Source organism: Poecilia latipinna, unplaced genomic scaffold (assembly GCF_001443285.1).
Source record: "Poecilia latipinna isolate Pla-1442-1.1 unplaced genomic scaffold, P_latipinna-1.0 Scaffold581, whole genome shotgun sequence".
Lineage (NCBI taxonomy): Eukaryota > Metazoa > Chordata > Actinopteri > Cyprinodontiformes > Poeciliidae > Poecilia > Poecilia latipinna.
The window spans coordinates 340,139-357,013 of NW_015113197.1; the positions used below are offsets into that span (position 1 = coordinate 340,139).

The 16,875-nt window shown below is 40.3% G+C and overlaps 1 protein-coding gene across 1 annotated transcript; it reads right to left on the reverse strand.

The window, feature by feature from the left end:
- Positions 1–3,873: 3,873 nt before the first annotated feature.
- On the reverse strand, positions 3,874–16,821 carry pomgnt2 (protein O-linked mannose N-acetylglucosaminyltransferase 2 (beta 1,4-)). The gene is made up of 2 exons (XM_015042227.1): positions 16,258–16,821; positions 3,874–7,629 (listed from the first exon to the last, which is right to left on the reverse strand). Exon 2 carries the CDS (start codon positions 7,538–7,540, stop codon positions 5,732–5,734), a length of 1,809 nt encoding a protein of 602 aa, XP_014897713.1. The 5' UTR covers positions 7,541–7,629; positions 16,258–16,821; the 3' UTR covers positions 3,874–5,731.
- Positions 16,822–16,875: the final 54 nt, after the last annotated feature.

A 16,875-nucleotide genomic window follows, 5' to 3' on the forward strand; every position in this document is an offset into this window, starting at 1 on the left:
TAATTTACAAAGTGGTTCACTGCTTTTAAACTATTCCCATGCTGTTCAATCGATATGCGTTATTTCGACCTCGGCGGAGAAAAGAAAATTATATTTTAAATCCATTCACATTTTTTAATCAACAGAAGCTTCAGATACCGTTTAATTTTGTTGAATACTTAAACTTCCTAACTGAGGAAATCAACCAAACCACAAGATCTTACCAGATGTTATTGAACGCAGCAAAGGAGCATCATCAACTGCATTCAGCTTTGACGTCAAACGGACTCTTTTGATGGTAAAAGACCGCAGCAGGATAAACAAGCAGCTCAAATGTAATACAAATGTTCAGCGCGTAATGACGTTGTAATTTTGATTTTAAAATGTGTTCTAGGGATACGTGAAGCACAACACCCCATATTTTTATCGATATGTCCTCCAATGTGATGATAAGCATTACACTTTATGTCTCTGTGGTGTTGCATAATTTCCTCCCAGACCTGACACATGTTATTGTGTGTAAAGCGCACAGCGACATCCAGAGACGAAAAGTCAGATATGTCCATCTAGGAGATCAGACCAGCATCCCTCCTGAGCCACCCTATCTTCACTTTAACTTAGTGGTCATGGTTGTAAACACAATACCCCCTTATACACGTCACAAATTAATTAGATTGCAGCACATAAAATTGATTTATCCAAGAAGCTTTGTGGCTTTTTGGGCCAGTCTTGTAATAGAGGGAAGAGAACGAGGCACCAAAGATCTCTTCTGCTGACCACCTGGCACTGGAGATGTGTCAGCCACACTGTGATGCAGTTGATAAGAACAGATTCCTTGCTAGTACAGTAAAACGAGGTAAAGATTGAGACTGGAGCTTCTGCTATTTTTGATTTTCACAAAAAGTAGAGACATTGTTGGGCCTTCTTTGCCAATAAAGTGGCGTTTTATTGTTTTTTGTTTTTACCTGAACTGGTTCTCTGTGATGTGCACGCGTTTGACTGGTGGGCTACTGATGACCAATGGGATGTGTTTGGTTTGTGTTTTCCTGAAATAAATTATTATTTTCTTTGTTTTGATATATATTTGCAGAATTTACATGCACGCACAAGCGCGTACTCACAAACACACACACACGCACACGCACACACACGCACACGCGCACACACACACACACACACACACACACACACAGAGAGAGAGAGAGAGAGAGGAAATACGAAATTGCTCAGAAAAATTAATCTGAGTCACCACATTTTCTGCAGGCTACTTTTTGAAGGTAAAATTTTTGCTGCTGAATATAAACTAAAACAAAAATCATACATAATGTTATGAACTCAATGTCTAAAAATAAAACTATATTTTCTTCCATATTATTCTAATTATTACATCATCCTTACATACATTATCTAAACACGCTTTTGTGTTACGGTAATTTGGAATCAAACTTTTTAATGTCTCAAACACATCGGATACGAATGCACACTAGAATCCATCATACTGCTGTTTTTCTCTTTTCATACTCTAGATGGCGGTGTTGCCATAATTTGGCGTTCTGTTGTGTCCTGACAGTTCTATAACTGAATTTGCTGCTTGCTTCTCAACCTGATGAAGAGGTGAAAAGAAAACATCATGTGTTTATTGTCAACTCATTAACTGAAAATAAATGTATATCTTTATACCTAATGTGTCACTAAACCACAAGAGGTTAACACTCCTTTTTATTTGTTTTCCTTCTCAAGACTCTCAAGCAAAACAAGGAAATGGGAAGGTTTATTTTCTAGTAATGTCTGTTCTTCTGTTTGACGGGAGGCTTCTGAAAAGAAGGGAATATCAGACCATTAGTCTGATTCCAGAGATGAAGAGGATTGATGTGTAGTGTTGTTTTATTGCTGTCTACTTGACCAGATGAGTGATGGTCTCCTGCTGTGGCTGAGGTTGGTGAACTCACGATGGTGTCACCGTCTCCTGGAGGTGTTTCCAGGTGGAGTAATATGTGGGTCACTTTGTCATTTTGAGGCTTCTCCTGCATGCTGTTGTTTAGGAATTACCACATTTGCACATTTAACAAGATTACTATAATGCAGCCTGGAAGGAAAACATGAATGAACTGGTTGATATCGCAAAATTATGCAGGGAATAGAAGGTTCATTACATGTATTTATGTAAATACAGGCATTGAGAGAATATGTCAGTAATTTCTGACATGAAAAGCATGAGCATTATTATTGGGCAAGGCAATTTTATTTCGACAGCACCATTTGTAGATGAGTATATCTAAAGGTTATCAAAACAAAGACAGAAAATCAAAACACCTTTAAGAAATCACTTATGCATTGCATAAAAGAAACAGACGGTGTGAAAAACAGTTATTAAAAACGTACTTTTGATTGATTTTTAAATCTACAGGTACAAAAATGTTCCACTGCATGAGAGAAAGTCCTGATCCTCATGTATTCATACATTTGTTCTTCAGTGAGATCAAAACAGGCCACTTTTGCTCGTTTTATTATTTTTTTTGCCTTGACCTATAGGTGGTAGCACTGATCATTTAGCAACCCAAGCAGAAGGCAGAGACAGGAAGGAAAAGCTGAAAGTCAATTACTGTTTTCTTTCCATATCAAGTTTTAAAATACAAACGATTCAGAATAAGACATTTTCCCCATCTAATCTCTGTAACATTGACTCTGCCACACTTCAAGTCCAAACTCAGAACTCATCTGTTTTAGGTAGATTACACTCTTTGATTGTAATCGCATTGTCTTTTTAAATCTTCAATTGTACTTCAATGTTACTATGTATTTCAATTTTGTGTTTGTTTTTATGTTAAATTATGTAAGGTAACCTTGAGTGTCAAGAAAGGCGCCTACAAATAAAACGTATTATTAATGTTTTGTTCCACTATGTAAACTTATTCAGTTCAACAAAGGCCGGGCTTTATTAGAGCTCCACCTGAATAAGTATTTTTGATCACATTTTAAGATTTATTGCCTCTCAGTGTTAGGGGTAGGATGTGTAGACTGCAGTAATGTCTTGAGAAAATAATTGGTAATGCCTGTAGAAGAAAGTTCTTAATGAAATATTTATATATGTACACACTAAATAACTCATTCAACAGGCAAAGACACATAGTGTAACAAAAAACTATTTATTAATTCACAGGTCTTGGGGAAAAAATTCCATCTATTTCTAGTGTAGAAAACAGACATTCTGGTTTTACTCATGTCTACAGGAGTGACAGGAAAACAAAGAAAACTAACCAACAGCACAGACACATATCTAATCCACCACAACCTGCGTTTGCTGCAAAGTCTTCAAATAATCTCTTAAACATGCACTAACCAAAGGAACCTATGTTGGTGGCAGTGTTTTTGTTCATCTTATATTTCCATAGAAATATCTTGATAAATCTCATTTACTAAACACTTTAATTCAATGACATAAAGGAGAAGCACGACACTGCAATTTATCGGCAAATGATGACATTTGACAGGCAACCATGAAGTTGAAAGGAAACCTGTGAGGCTGGCAAGTTTTATTACGATGAAAATGATGCACAGACTGGAGTCGAGGAAGGCATCGCTTAATACTAAATACTGCCAGGTGAAATAATACTGCACAAAAACTGATTGACTATTATTTTTGATTAGCACCAAATAAAGAAAAAGAAAGTACTTTAGTGTTCGATATTTAAAGTGTACATTGCTGTAAACAGTATTTGCCCCTACTGTCTTTTAATAATCACTCTGTAGAACAATTGATTGCTGTAATGTAATGAGCATTAATACAAACAAAATATATTTAGCAGTAATTGAAGGAGTACTTAAACATGTCTTGAATAAGTCTACATATTCAATATAACATTGGGGAACTGTGCGTATATATATCTTTTTTGCCATCAGTCTCTTTCTATCTTTCAGTCTTTATCTATTGCATCTTTTTCTTTCTCAGTAACTATCGGATTTCATTACAGAGACCACTGTCACTGGGGAGGGAAAACTGTTGATGGTTAGTAGTAACAATGTTCATCCATCTATCACTTGCTTTACATGTACCCGGGGTCAGCAGCCTGGGTAAATGAACTTCCCTTTCGCCAGCCATTCGGGCCAGCTCATCTGGGGAAATCTCAAGGTGTTCCCAAGTCAGTCGTTAAACTTAGTCCCTCCATCGTGTCCTGGGTCTTCCTCTGGGACTCCTCCCAGTAGGACGTGCCTGGAACGCCTCAGCAGGGAGGCGTCCAGGATGCTGAGTCTACACTTTAAGTTTGCCAAGCAAGCGGTGTGGCTTTTATGTTAGACGTGTAATATTTTCCAAAAATGAGCCCTCGTAGAGGGTTCTTACAAATATCGGTACAGGTTAACCTGCTCCAAATGAGTGACCCACAGCAAGTTACAAAAGTTCGGAGGAGCACGAGCAGGGCCCTGGCAGCTGCACAAGGCCACCATAGGCTACCATAAGCTAATCAGTTAACTATAAACCTAGTTTGAGAGTTTAGAGTTCAAAGTAGCGGAGCGACCACGCAGGATCAGAAATATGTCACGATGTGATCTAACCTAACTGTGAACACCTATGTCGATCTTCTATGAGCGGACGCCGGTTATGTTCATGGGGCACCTCCATTGGATAATGGTAGGAAAAATGCTGGAAGGTCTAGCAAACAGTGTGTGATATTGAATTTAAGCACATACTGCAGAACTAGCATCCAAAACACACCAGCAAGTCAATTTCTTGATGCTTTTAAAAAGGCCTTTTGGAGTGGCCAAGTTAAAGTCTAGATTCCAATGATGAAAAGACTCATTACCAGTTATCAAAAACACTTTATGGCAGTTGTTGGTAAGGATGGAAGAAACAGTCATTATGTTTGGTAGGTAAACTATTGGTTTGGATAAGTTTTAAAAGCATTACTTGCAAACTGTCTTTTCTGTATTCACTCTGGTTGTTTTTTTTTTGTATCAGATATTAATATTTGATGATTTGAAATATTTAAATGAGACAAGAAAACAAAACAAAAAAACACTGAACCAGATAGGGAGGTATGTACTTTTCACTTCAAGATAAATGATAACATTTAACAAAATTAAGAATAGGCAGTGCTTTACACGTATCTGAACATAGAGTTTAAAAGAAGGATTTTTGTGGCATGGGCTAAAATCTTTTACTGAAACTTTTTCCAAATACTTTAAAGGACTGACTGTGTACATTTCCAAACCATCTGACAGATGAAACAAAGTTTATTTAAGTTACAAGTAAACGCAGCAGGTATAAACTAAGTTTATAGAACAAGTTGGTTTGATTTTGGATGGATTGTGTACATTATGAGTAATTTATGGAATCATCCGTTCGCACACACACTTCAGACAAGTCAGAAAAATGTAAAAAAAACCTTGATTATCTATATAACATCTCTTCACCTACAACACAGAAGCTACATTGCATACTCTAAAAGGTAGAATCCAGCGTATAGACTAATCCTAAAATCTCATAATATTCTTCTCATAAATACATCTGCTCATTTAAGTTCTTGTATTATCAGTAGAGGAGTTTGAAAGTGTAATAAATAAACTTCTCAGTTTTCATCACCCAGTAGCAGAGGAGTCCTCCAGTAAAGACGGAGAGAGTCTTCACGTCGGCTTTGTCTGTCCTGGAACTGCAAAGATCTGTTTAACACCATTTATTTACCAAGACTAATCAAAATCTAATCAAGCAGCCCCTTCCAGTGAGGTTGTAGAAATTGACAGGGTGGCTCTGTGATTATTAGGTCCGACATGTTAGAACGTCTGCAAACGGACCTAAGAGGTTCTTGTTAAAGATGCACCTCACCCACACCAGGTAGGTAGTAAAGGGCTTTATGTTCTCAGAAAAAGTGTAATTCTGTTGAGGAAGGATATAAGGCATGTAGGTGTTTTCTCCCTGCTCCTGGATCCATACCTCGTACTTAACCTCTCTCACCTTCAGGTACTTTAGATTCCACGGGATCTGCCAAGAGACTGTGAGTTTGGCCTCATTAGGGGTTTGTACTGATGTCTGACAGTGGGCTTCTCTGACCCGGCCAGGGTGAACTGTGGTGGCTATCTTTGTTTTTTTCAGGCTAGGCTTACTCTTCATGCCATCTTTGAGGACCTTGAGGAATGACGGAATGTCTACCAAAGTATCCTGGTAGATCCGGAAAAGCCACTCCGGGTTCCTGCAGCACAGGTGCCTTGGGACGTCCGTACTTGTCAGGATGCGCTCCTGCTCATCTTTTTCTAAGTGGGCAATGCCGCCTTGCTCCCACGGTCTGTCTGGATGGGTGACAGTGTTTTCCTCCTTAGAATTCCTCCAAAAAATGTAGTGAAGGTCCATGCCTGGTAGAGTGGCGAGGGTTTTATATGGAGTATACTGCTCTGGGTTCACAGCAAAGGGGAACAACTCTACCACAGTTGCACCTCTGGGGAGGAACACTGAGGTGACGAGCTGAGCTCCATGCATGCTGACCAACATGGAAGCAGAGCTAATCACCTGGATGATACTAGGAAAAGACTGCTCCTCCAGGGATACTGTAACCACTCTCATCTGGAACTCCTGGGCTAAGGCCATTATTAGCTCTGCTTCATTCAGAATTAATCTTGTGGTCGAGCGACTAAACACAGCGATGTATTCATCTTTCTTGTCTCTCTCCCTCTCTTGCTCTGAGCTTCCTCCATCCTTCTCTGCCTCGTCCTGCTTTGTTATGTTCATTTTCTCCATTAAAGCCTTGGCAAAATGTCTGATCTCATTCCCTGAAACCAAAATGTTGGCTTTGGGCCCCTGTGGCTGAACAAACCCATACTGATACCAGGTGGTCATTTTGGACAAACCAACATAAGATTTAGTAAAACACATTAATTTTCCAAAGTTCCTCAATTGCTCTTTAAGAAGTGGCTGCTTGCTGCTGAGAAGTCGATAGAGGTCGAAGTGCGGCCCTTCACCCCAGCCTTCCATGAACACGAGACGTGCCTCATCGTCCAAGTCGGAATACTGTTTCATGGTAAAGAAGGCAGGGAGAAGATCATCGTGGAATACGTGCATAAGGTTATCCGGATTGAATCTGTTGAGGATCAGAGTCACATCTGGTACAAAAACAGGTTTGGGCATGAACTTTAAAGCACCAGCTGGGAGTTCTAAAAAGTTAAAATATTGGGTGTTGTGATCCTCTACTGAGGATAAATCTAGTAGGGCAGGTTGAAAGCGCCTAGATCCAAGATTAGGCAGCATGACAGAGGAGTTGGAGTGGAAAAACACAAACTCCTCTGCCTCGGAGGAGTAGCACAAATAGTCAAAGCGGCAGATGCGGTCGGTGTGCATCTTGCCAGTACACACCATGCGGGTGCCATGTTCCTGGAGAGATTGCAGGGCAACATGGTAGTCGATACGGGCCTGAGAGAGCTCCTTGGACTGCTGTGTCATATGCAACTCCTCCTCCAGTGAGGCTGCATGCTCGCTTAGCTTGGAGTACTTCCAAAGTAGGGCTGCAATCACGGAGACGAGTAACCCATTAATTAGTGCACCAAAGCTCATCCTGCAGCCCGCCACAGAAGCTCGCATCACTGCAGCCACTGAGGACCCGGCGCCCAACTCCAACTGGCCTCCAACCTCAGAGGGAAGTGGCAAAACATTAACTGCCAAACAATGACCTGAAACAAAGAAGAGAATATAGAGATGAGGGAAAATTCATTGGTATCCCATTATAGAACAGCAAAAAAAAAAAAAAAAAAAAAAGCTCCTTATTGCAGTAGCATCATCATACTGAACAGCTTGTTGACAAAGGCATCAAAAAGTTGCAGGATGGAAACTCTCAAGGACTGGACATTGGCTCCCATAATCTAGAAAGATTAATAAAATCTACCTCTTTCTTTATACTACAATGCTGTGAAATGGACCTGCTGGAAGACTTGGTACAGTTCAACAGTAAACAAGAGGTTAAATAAAGTGTAGAACAGCTGGGGTGCCAATAATTTTGTCACTGCTAATTTGGTTTAAAAAAAAACAACAACCTTAAAACGAGATTAGTTTTTAAAATATTGAATAAATATACTTAACAGATGTTATGCTGCTGCTGTAATAAAATGTGAATTAATCTGGAGGCTGCTTCCACGTCTTTATCAGAGCTGCCAATAAATGTAGATGAAAAGAAGGAACGTTTTCTGTGACTGTTACACATGAATACATCATTTATGCATATCTAAACAGAGCTGTACATAATTCCTTCCTGCCCTGTAGTTTGCCTTTAGATGTAACAGAGCACAAACAACTGACCTCCAGTCAGTAAGTATCAAAAACAAATATAATTTGCATTCATATTACAGTTGCACAATATACTGAATTACAAAAGCCAATATAATAATTGTAAGCGACTGCTTGGGACACAATATTTGGTAGAATACTATATTTCATTAACGTTTCAGCTGTCAGGCATTTACACTCTGCATAATGATAATATTTGGCCCTGAAATTATGTTTGGTGGCGATGTGTATTGGAAAAGAAGGGATAGTGTGAGGAAACTGAGGAATAATTCTCATCCATGTCTGCATCAGGTTTAAGCCAGTCTTCCCCTACCCTGATCCTCTTGTTTCAGTCCAGATGATTTCAATTAACAAGAGTTTGCTGAACTGTAATCAGCTGAATCAGGCAAATTAAAGCAGGGAAACATCTAAAATATGCAGGGCAGTGTGCCACAAGGACCAGGATTGAGAAAGTGGTTTAAGCTATAATGTAAATAATAAAAAAAACATTTCTTGATATTGTGCAACTCTGATTCATATTCCCATTTTGTGTGTGAGATTATGCTACTTCTATAAGAGAGAAATTAATTTAGCACATTTACAATTTGGGGTACCAATGAATGTGGATAAGTCTGTAAGCTAAGGAGAGTAAATACCAGTCTAAAGAAAAACATCAACAAATATGTTTGTTGAATCTGAATCAATCCTCTGAGTAAAAATGGGCAAGACACTAATACAGTGTAGGTATGTTAGTGAAGCAAAACCAACAAATCAATACACAGACCATATTCCATCTTTATATAAGATGGATTCAGACATCCATCGTGTGGTCTTAGCTCTCACCTTTGGAAACAATCTCCCTTTATTTTTACAAACCTATTCTCCTCACCTTATGTCCACTCTGATATGTCAGGACAAATGAGACTGCGAGCAGGCACAGCAAGGAACATTGCTCTCTGCTCTCCTCATCTGCATACTGAGAGAACAAGTGAGTCATTGAGACGCCAAATCAAAGGAACAGCTAATGGCCAGCAGCTGCCTGAACACACAAAGCAACTGGCATGCTAAATATCCCTTTAAGTGCTAGTCTAATTAGCTAAACAGACTTACATCAAGTTTATTCTGTTCAATTCATCATCATGCAATCACTAATAATGATAAATAATGATATTAGTACACACTAATAATGTCGTAGTGTCTGTCAGAAGCTGGTCTCTCAGCAGGGGCTCAAACTAAACTAAGGTAAGAGTCATTGTGGACACTGAAATCTTAATTAATTAATTCACTAAGCTTTGAACAAAATGCCCCTTTAGCACATACACTGAATCATTCTGCCCATGTTGCCATCATGCTGCTGCTCTCACAGCACTACCAGTCTGCAGTCTTCCTTACTCTTTCCATTCAGTCCCTGAGCTATTTCTGACATCCATGCAAGTGCAATGTCACTGGCAATAGGGTCACCTTTTTAGTTCAAACTCAATGGAGACACACAGGCACAATGCAGGCACAGTAAGAATGAAGCAATGAAATGCTGGGTTTATGAAAGACAACAGAAAGGTTCACATCTCGATGGTCATCTTGAATATTTAACTGAGAAGTGTGGTTAATGACCAAATATTTCCTGTGTTATCAGTCTACTCCCCAATGGGTAGTCAAGGACGGCTCTTCCAGGACCTAGACTGAGACCACATCCTCCAACACCAAGACCAGAACTTCCAGACCACGACCAGGACCAAACCTACCGAGACCAAGATGAAGATGCTCCAAGAGCAAGACCAAATGTTTAGAGTTCAACTAATATTTTCTTTTTTAGGATACTGGGGATTTTTTGTACACCTCAAAATACAAAAATGAATGGTAAAACAGTAAATTATTCAAACAAAGCTATTTTTAAACTAATAATTATAACGATAACTAATATTTAAGTTATTAACTGCAGCCATGCATTGATGATACATAATCTGGGAGATGAAGCATCAAAAGGTCTTCCAGAGTCACACTGATCTGACAAACGTTGCTCAGTAGAATCTGATGCAGATAATAAAATGATCAGGATGGCCAACAACTGAGCTAATTTGGAAAGAAGTGAATGGATTCGAAAAGGCTGCATGAGGATCACGACAGAAACTGAGCCTCATGCTTTACGCATTCCTCAGGTGAATGCTGCAAGTTGTACATCCTGTTCCAATAGATCCACAAATCACAGAGCATGTCCTGTAAGCACACAGGCCCCTGGATCTAGGGACATCAACTTGTACGAAGAGGAAGAACAAATTGATCCACAATGGTTGCTTGGTTAGTGTGGAGATGATAAGTGCTGTAATGATCAGACAGAGTTAGTGCTTGGTAGCCTGGAGGGTTTGGTGCATTTTAATCAGAATCCTGGAAAGCAGCGGCAGAGGGTCCAGTGGGAGGGGAGTAGTGCACGGTCACAGCCAGATTTCCTGCTCTCCTCCAGCCCTCCAACTGTTTGTCTCTACACCAAATCCCCATAGCTTCTATATTTCAGTTAGTTCCATAAGTGCTCAAAAGCTTCCCTAAAGCAGTGGTCAACTCGGAGCTGAGTGTTTAGCCGAAGTCTGGACCAGTGTTCCTCTTCCTTCCGGACACCTGCTGACCGTGACAGTGTGTCGTTATTTGATGTTATTTTTATGTCTAGACCTGAACATGGCCTGTCAGCTTGGATCAAGTTGCCTGGACCTCAGCGTGACACCGTGGAGGATTAATGGCCCAGCAGCCGTTACCGGGTTGTACCAAGACAAGTCTCATACCCGTTCTCTCACTTTGCATCCCTTTCTTCTTCATGTCCAGACAGACTGCTAAAGCTTTGCAATCTGCTCTAGAGGAAGAAACGGGAAAAAAACACTGGCTGCCTGATAACAACAGCCAGTGAGTGTGAGAAAACCCCCATGGTCCATGTTTGATACATCACATGTCTGACAACTTGTCTATTGCAAGCTAAGGGTAAGTACTTGATTTATAGCACACTGCTTTAAGTTGTCTCTTTCCTCTCAGGGTACATGGGCTGGTGTGGGCTTTTTGCTGAATGTTGAAGTGACAGAGACAAAAAGGAAGAAAATGAAATGTCGGCAAAAACCCCTGTAGAACATGACTCCAGCACAGAGCAGGAGGAGCATGTGGAGACATAGCACCAAAACAAGAGCTACACGTCTCCACCACGGTGTCCAAGTCTCCTGCATACACACTGAAAGACACTGGTTTATAGGAGGACACTGGTGTTAGCACGGGTACTACCCTTTTCTGTCCTGTTTCTCATTATTTAGTGCATCTTCATGCACCTCAGTCTGAGCAGGCGTGTCATTCTTTACACCAAGAATGACACGGCTGTCTGGATGTCAAACTAACACACAAAAACAGGTAAAACCCAGAAATAGATTTCATTCTTGATGCCATATTTATAACTTACGATCAGGGAAAAGGAGCAGCTCAAGAACATGTTGTCCACACTGACATGAACAATTGGCTAAATTCTATTTTTCAGCTGCACTGTCGTCTGAATGCAAACACTTTTCATGAAAGATTTGGACTTTTCACACTAATAATGTTGAAACCCTGGGAGCACTTGACAACCTGGCAGAAACGGCGACGTTTTAGCAGGTATTTTTAGACTGCATCTCACCACTGAACCTGGGAGTTCTGAGAAAACAAAGAAACCTGTTGGTTAAAGAGAGAGATGCTCAAAATGACATCACTGCAACCTAAGTTTTACACATCGACGCTGGAAGTGTAAACTTGTAAGAGCACAGAATACACACCTTCCTACAATCACAGGTACATCTTCAGAAGATGTCTCGCAGAGCAAAGAAGTAACAAAAATGTTTATGGAGACAGCAATTATTCTCATTTTAGATTATTCTGATTTTAGATAGAAACAGAACTAATTGGGGCTGCTGCATAGTTTTTAGAAGCTACAGTGGACTCCCAGTATTTGTGGTGGCTAGGGAGCTCATTAGCTGTGCTCTCAACTGGCTGCTAACACCTGTTAGCATCTACAGTCATATTTTTCAGTCTTATTATAAGAAACAACGAGGGAAAAATAATCCATCCTGGTAAATATGCAGCCATAAGGAACAGAGTTTGGGATCACTCTGTAAATATCTACACTGCCCCCAAGAGACCTAACCATGCTTTATACTTACGTTAGCACGATGAACATGATTAATTAATTAATAATGAAATATCTAAACATTGCAACTGCAAAATGGTTATTTCCCATGAATACCAATTGACTACAAATGAGAATATATCACCAATCAACTGCTCAGTCAGCTCCAGTTTTGTGGGTCATTGACCCTTTGCACATGACATCACACATGTCTATAAAGTCCGGTTCACATGGGGAGGTGAGAATGCACAATCGGACTCTAGTGCGGACAACAAAAGGAAACTCTGGTCTGCCTAATATCGCATTTATTTAGTTGATTTTGTTGTAAAAATTGTCATAGGGTGCTGAGTGGTTGACAGCACAAAACAGACAAATGTGCAAATTAAACTTGTCATTTTATTGTAAACCTTTTGATGGACACAGAAGACGGCGATGGATAGCTCCATCAATCATTAGGACTGACAATTGGCATATTTATCAAATTGCAGTGAACACTTTTTACAAGGTAAGGAGATTCATTTTCAAATACTTCATAAATAAGTAAGATTAGTAAGATACAATTAAATATTGCATTATGGTGAAGGTACGCGACTAATCATTAGAAACCAAAGAGAAAATGCCCCACCATCATTTAGCTTACCCTGTAGGGAAAAAAGGTTAGCATCTAGACTTTTGTACACTTTTAAGTCCGCTCTGTTTTGAGAGGAAATGCTGTGAATTCAGGCAAATTTGATCAAATCAAAAACATGCCAGGAGGAAAGAGGTGTGGATAAGTTTCAAAGCTAGCTATTTCTAACTTTTGTAAATTTCGTTGTTTATTAGCCCCAGCTAGTTGTGCTACTTCCACAGACAAATTAGCTCGACTTGAACAAATAGAAGCCATAGCTACACGGTCAAAAACAACCTCGGAAAACAATCACAGTCACTTGGTTCAATACCGCTATCCCTCATTTCTGAAGTCCATCATGGTGCCTCAGCATGATTGACATTGTTGCAAAGTGTCAGTACATCCCCACAACAGCATGATCCTCCTAATAATCCTCAGTCTATTTCCAATAAAACACTGCAGCTCTCCTCATTGTTTACACTTTAGCAGAGAGCCATATGCTGCTGTGTGTACAACTGAGCACTTCCTCTCTCCATGCTGCCCATTGGTGACCTCAAGTGTCATACATACATTTATTTCACAAACTGTTAAGGAAGCGTCAAAATCCCTTTCATTTCTTGTGCCTAGTTGTGAGATAAAGCCTTTAAAGTTTGTGTTGAATATGAATCCAGCTACTAATCCAAAGAATAACTTTATTTCTAAATAGCTCATTAAAAAAACAACAAACAACGAAAAAAAATTGCTTAAAGTTGGTAGAAAATGATGAGTGAACATCTGGGAAGAGGTTCATCGCAGGCCATTCCGACATGATCACCAACAAACCCTCACATTTATAACCTCCTGTGAACAAACATTTGGATCTTTGCAGAAGAATGCTATGAAGTTAATGCTAACAGACAGCTTCCTTTATAACAAAGCACTCAACCACACACTGGGTCTGAATATACCCAGCACAAAAAAAACATGCAAATCAATTCATATTCATGCATTTCCACATCCACAAAGTACTGAACTGAATTATTTCCTCCTAGAAAAAGAATATTCCCAGAAGGCAACTGAACGCTCTCCTTCACAGAGAGGCGCTGCAGTTACAAATAAATCCCCCTGAATGGCTCTGAAGACAAGAACAGAAGTGCATATCAAAGAAAACAACCCTCCTATGTGAACCCAGGCCGGGTCCCTGTTAGGAATTCAGGACCTTTAGATGGACCCAGACTGAGTTGTCCTTCATTATATGCTTGCAATTATTTCTAACCTAGCTAACTTGTAAGAAACATGAAGTATGTCATCATGTGAACCTTTTGTTAAGTAAAGCAGGTCCAGACTTGGACTTGAACTGCACCCAAGTCACAAAAACAAACACTAGGGACTTGACTTTTACTTTGCTGGAGATCAGAATCTCATGTAATCAGGAGTGAAAGGTACAAATCAGTAGGGGCACACTGGTTTGTTTTGGTGCTTATTGTCCTCCTGTGTTCACAGAAACAACAACATTCAGTGCCACAAAACAGACCTAGAATGAGAAAAAATGTCTTGTGAACATCTGTGCTATGATGCAGAGATGACCTCCGGTTCATGTGACCAGCTGGCTGCAGGGTTTAAAAGCACACACACAATTGTTTCTGTAGCAAATACTCTAAAACAAGTTCTCCTGATATCTGTTAGAAAGGAATAATGAAAGGGAGATGTCTGAACACACACTTCCTGTGTAGAGCTTCATGACAGACCTGCAGCACCTTGACCAGAGGTCACATGGAGGTGAACATTCGGTCGGGTTGATCGGTGATTTCTGAATGCCAGGTGGCAGCAAACATCAGCCAGACGTCTGGAGAGGAACCTTCCTGACGCCTCCCATCGGACCCATCTGACTGCAGCAACACCACCACCACTTTTCTTAAAGGGGTAGTATTATGTATTTTCCAGCCAAATAAAATAATTTCATAGCACAATCAAGTAACAATGTTAACTCCAGTTGTTATAAAAATGCTATATATATATGAAATGTGATTTAAAAAAAATTAAACTTCATATTTCAATGCCTTGAAATTGGGTCTGTGTCTCTTTAAAAAATCCTGCTCTTTCTGAAACTCTGCCATCAATACGTCATCACAACATGGTTCCTCTACTGACTCTTTAATAATATTTTTTACCAGCGTTCCACTGAGAAGTAGCTCCTATAAGAGCTCAGCTAATGCGTCGTTCCACCAGGTGTTGCTAATTGCTGCTGGCTAGTCTGAAGGAGATGAGTGGAGGAGTCATGGAGGAGGGCTGTTCTGACAGGCAGAATCAGAAACTGCAGCTCTGAGGAGAAGCTATGTCCTCAAATGTCCACCAGGGAGTTTTCCACAGCCAAATGGTTGCCATGGAGATTAAAGGATTTCTCAAACATACATGAAAGAATCAAAGCAACACTCCAGGTGTTATAATGAAATATATTGTAATATTCTACCAAATATGGTGTCCAGGCAGTTGTTTGCAATCATTGACTAATACTGGATTGACTTTTGTGATTCAGTACATTGTTCAGTTGTAATATGAATGCAAATGATGTTTGCTTTTGATGCTTACTGACTGGAGGTCAGCTGTTTGTACCTTCACTTCTAAAAGTGAAAGTACAAACTGCAGGGCTGTGTATAAACGATGCACACAAAAATAGAAAATATTCCTTCTTTCCATCTACATTTATTGGCAGCTCTGGTAAAGATGTGGATAAGCTATTTTTCTACATAATCATCCAGAAACACCCAGAGAACTAAATTTGAGTCTCAGTTCCGGCTGAGGTTAGAAGCTCCACATGCCTACGTTTGTGATGGTAGGAAAGAAAAATATTTTTCCCAGGCATCACACCACAGAAACCAGATGGCATGTAGATGGAGCCTAATGGTTGTCATGGAGATGTGATGAACCCAAGACGCCTTTTTTTTTTGCTGCAGGTCTCCAGCAGAGAGCTTTAAACCGGTTTTTCCCTGCCTGATCATCCCATCCCCCTCACGGTGTGCAGGGGGAGATAAACATGGATCCTCTAATGGGACTGTCCCGGTGTGCGAGTAAATAAAAAAAAAAAAAAATCTTTTTAACTTTCTTTCTGAACACAGTACTATTTTTAAACGTGTTTTAGACCAGATTGCAAAGAGTTAACAATAAAGTGCCTAGAACTGTTTATATAAATTCAAAGTGTTCAGCTTTTACTTGCATTTTTTCATTCATATTTGACACTAACTACCATGACAGCCAGCAGCTGGACCCGCTTCGGTTCTAAACATGCTACACTGAAGCATCCAGCTGTGTGTCTGCTGCAGCTCTTACCTGCAGTCCCACTAACAGTCCCAGTCCCAGAGACGGCGTTGCCTGTGCGGCTCTGTGAGGACAGTCCGGAGGTTAGCTCATTCAGGCACCATCAGCTCGCCAGTCCGGAGCCCCAATCCGGAGACAGGAGAACCCCGGAGGAAACAGAGGACACGGAGAAAACACCGGCTTGTTCAGTTACAGAGAACCCGCACCCCCACCTCACCGTGTCTGGCTATGGTCCCGGCCGGCCGGGCTGTCAGGGGGACAGAGAGGGAAACAGAGACAGAACCACGGGCAGTGGAGCCGCTCGGAGGAGAGAGAGGAGTCTGACTGCAGACTCTAGCGGAGCTCCGCAGGAAGCGGAAGTAGCTCCGCTGGAGCGGGTGGGCCTTTTTTTTCCTCCCTCTTTTTAATTATCTGTCAGAAACAGCAGCCAGTATTCACAATTATGTGACCTGTTTACTGAATTTACAAATGTTAATAAAAACTACATATAAATCACTAGATATACAAATATAAGTGTCTCATTATTATTGCTTTAGCGCCCTCTTCTGCTTGGGCGTCAAAACATGTGACAGGTGATGCCGCTGATATCTGAAATGAGACGGTTACTTAATTCAGTGTAGTTTTAATATA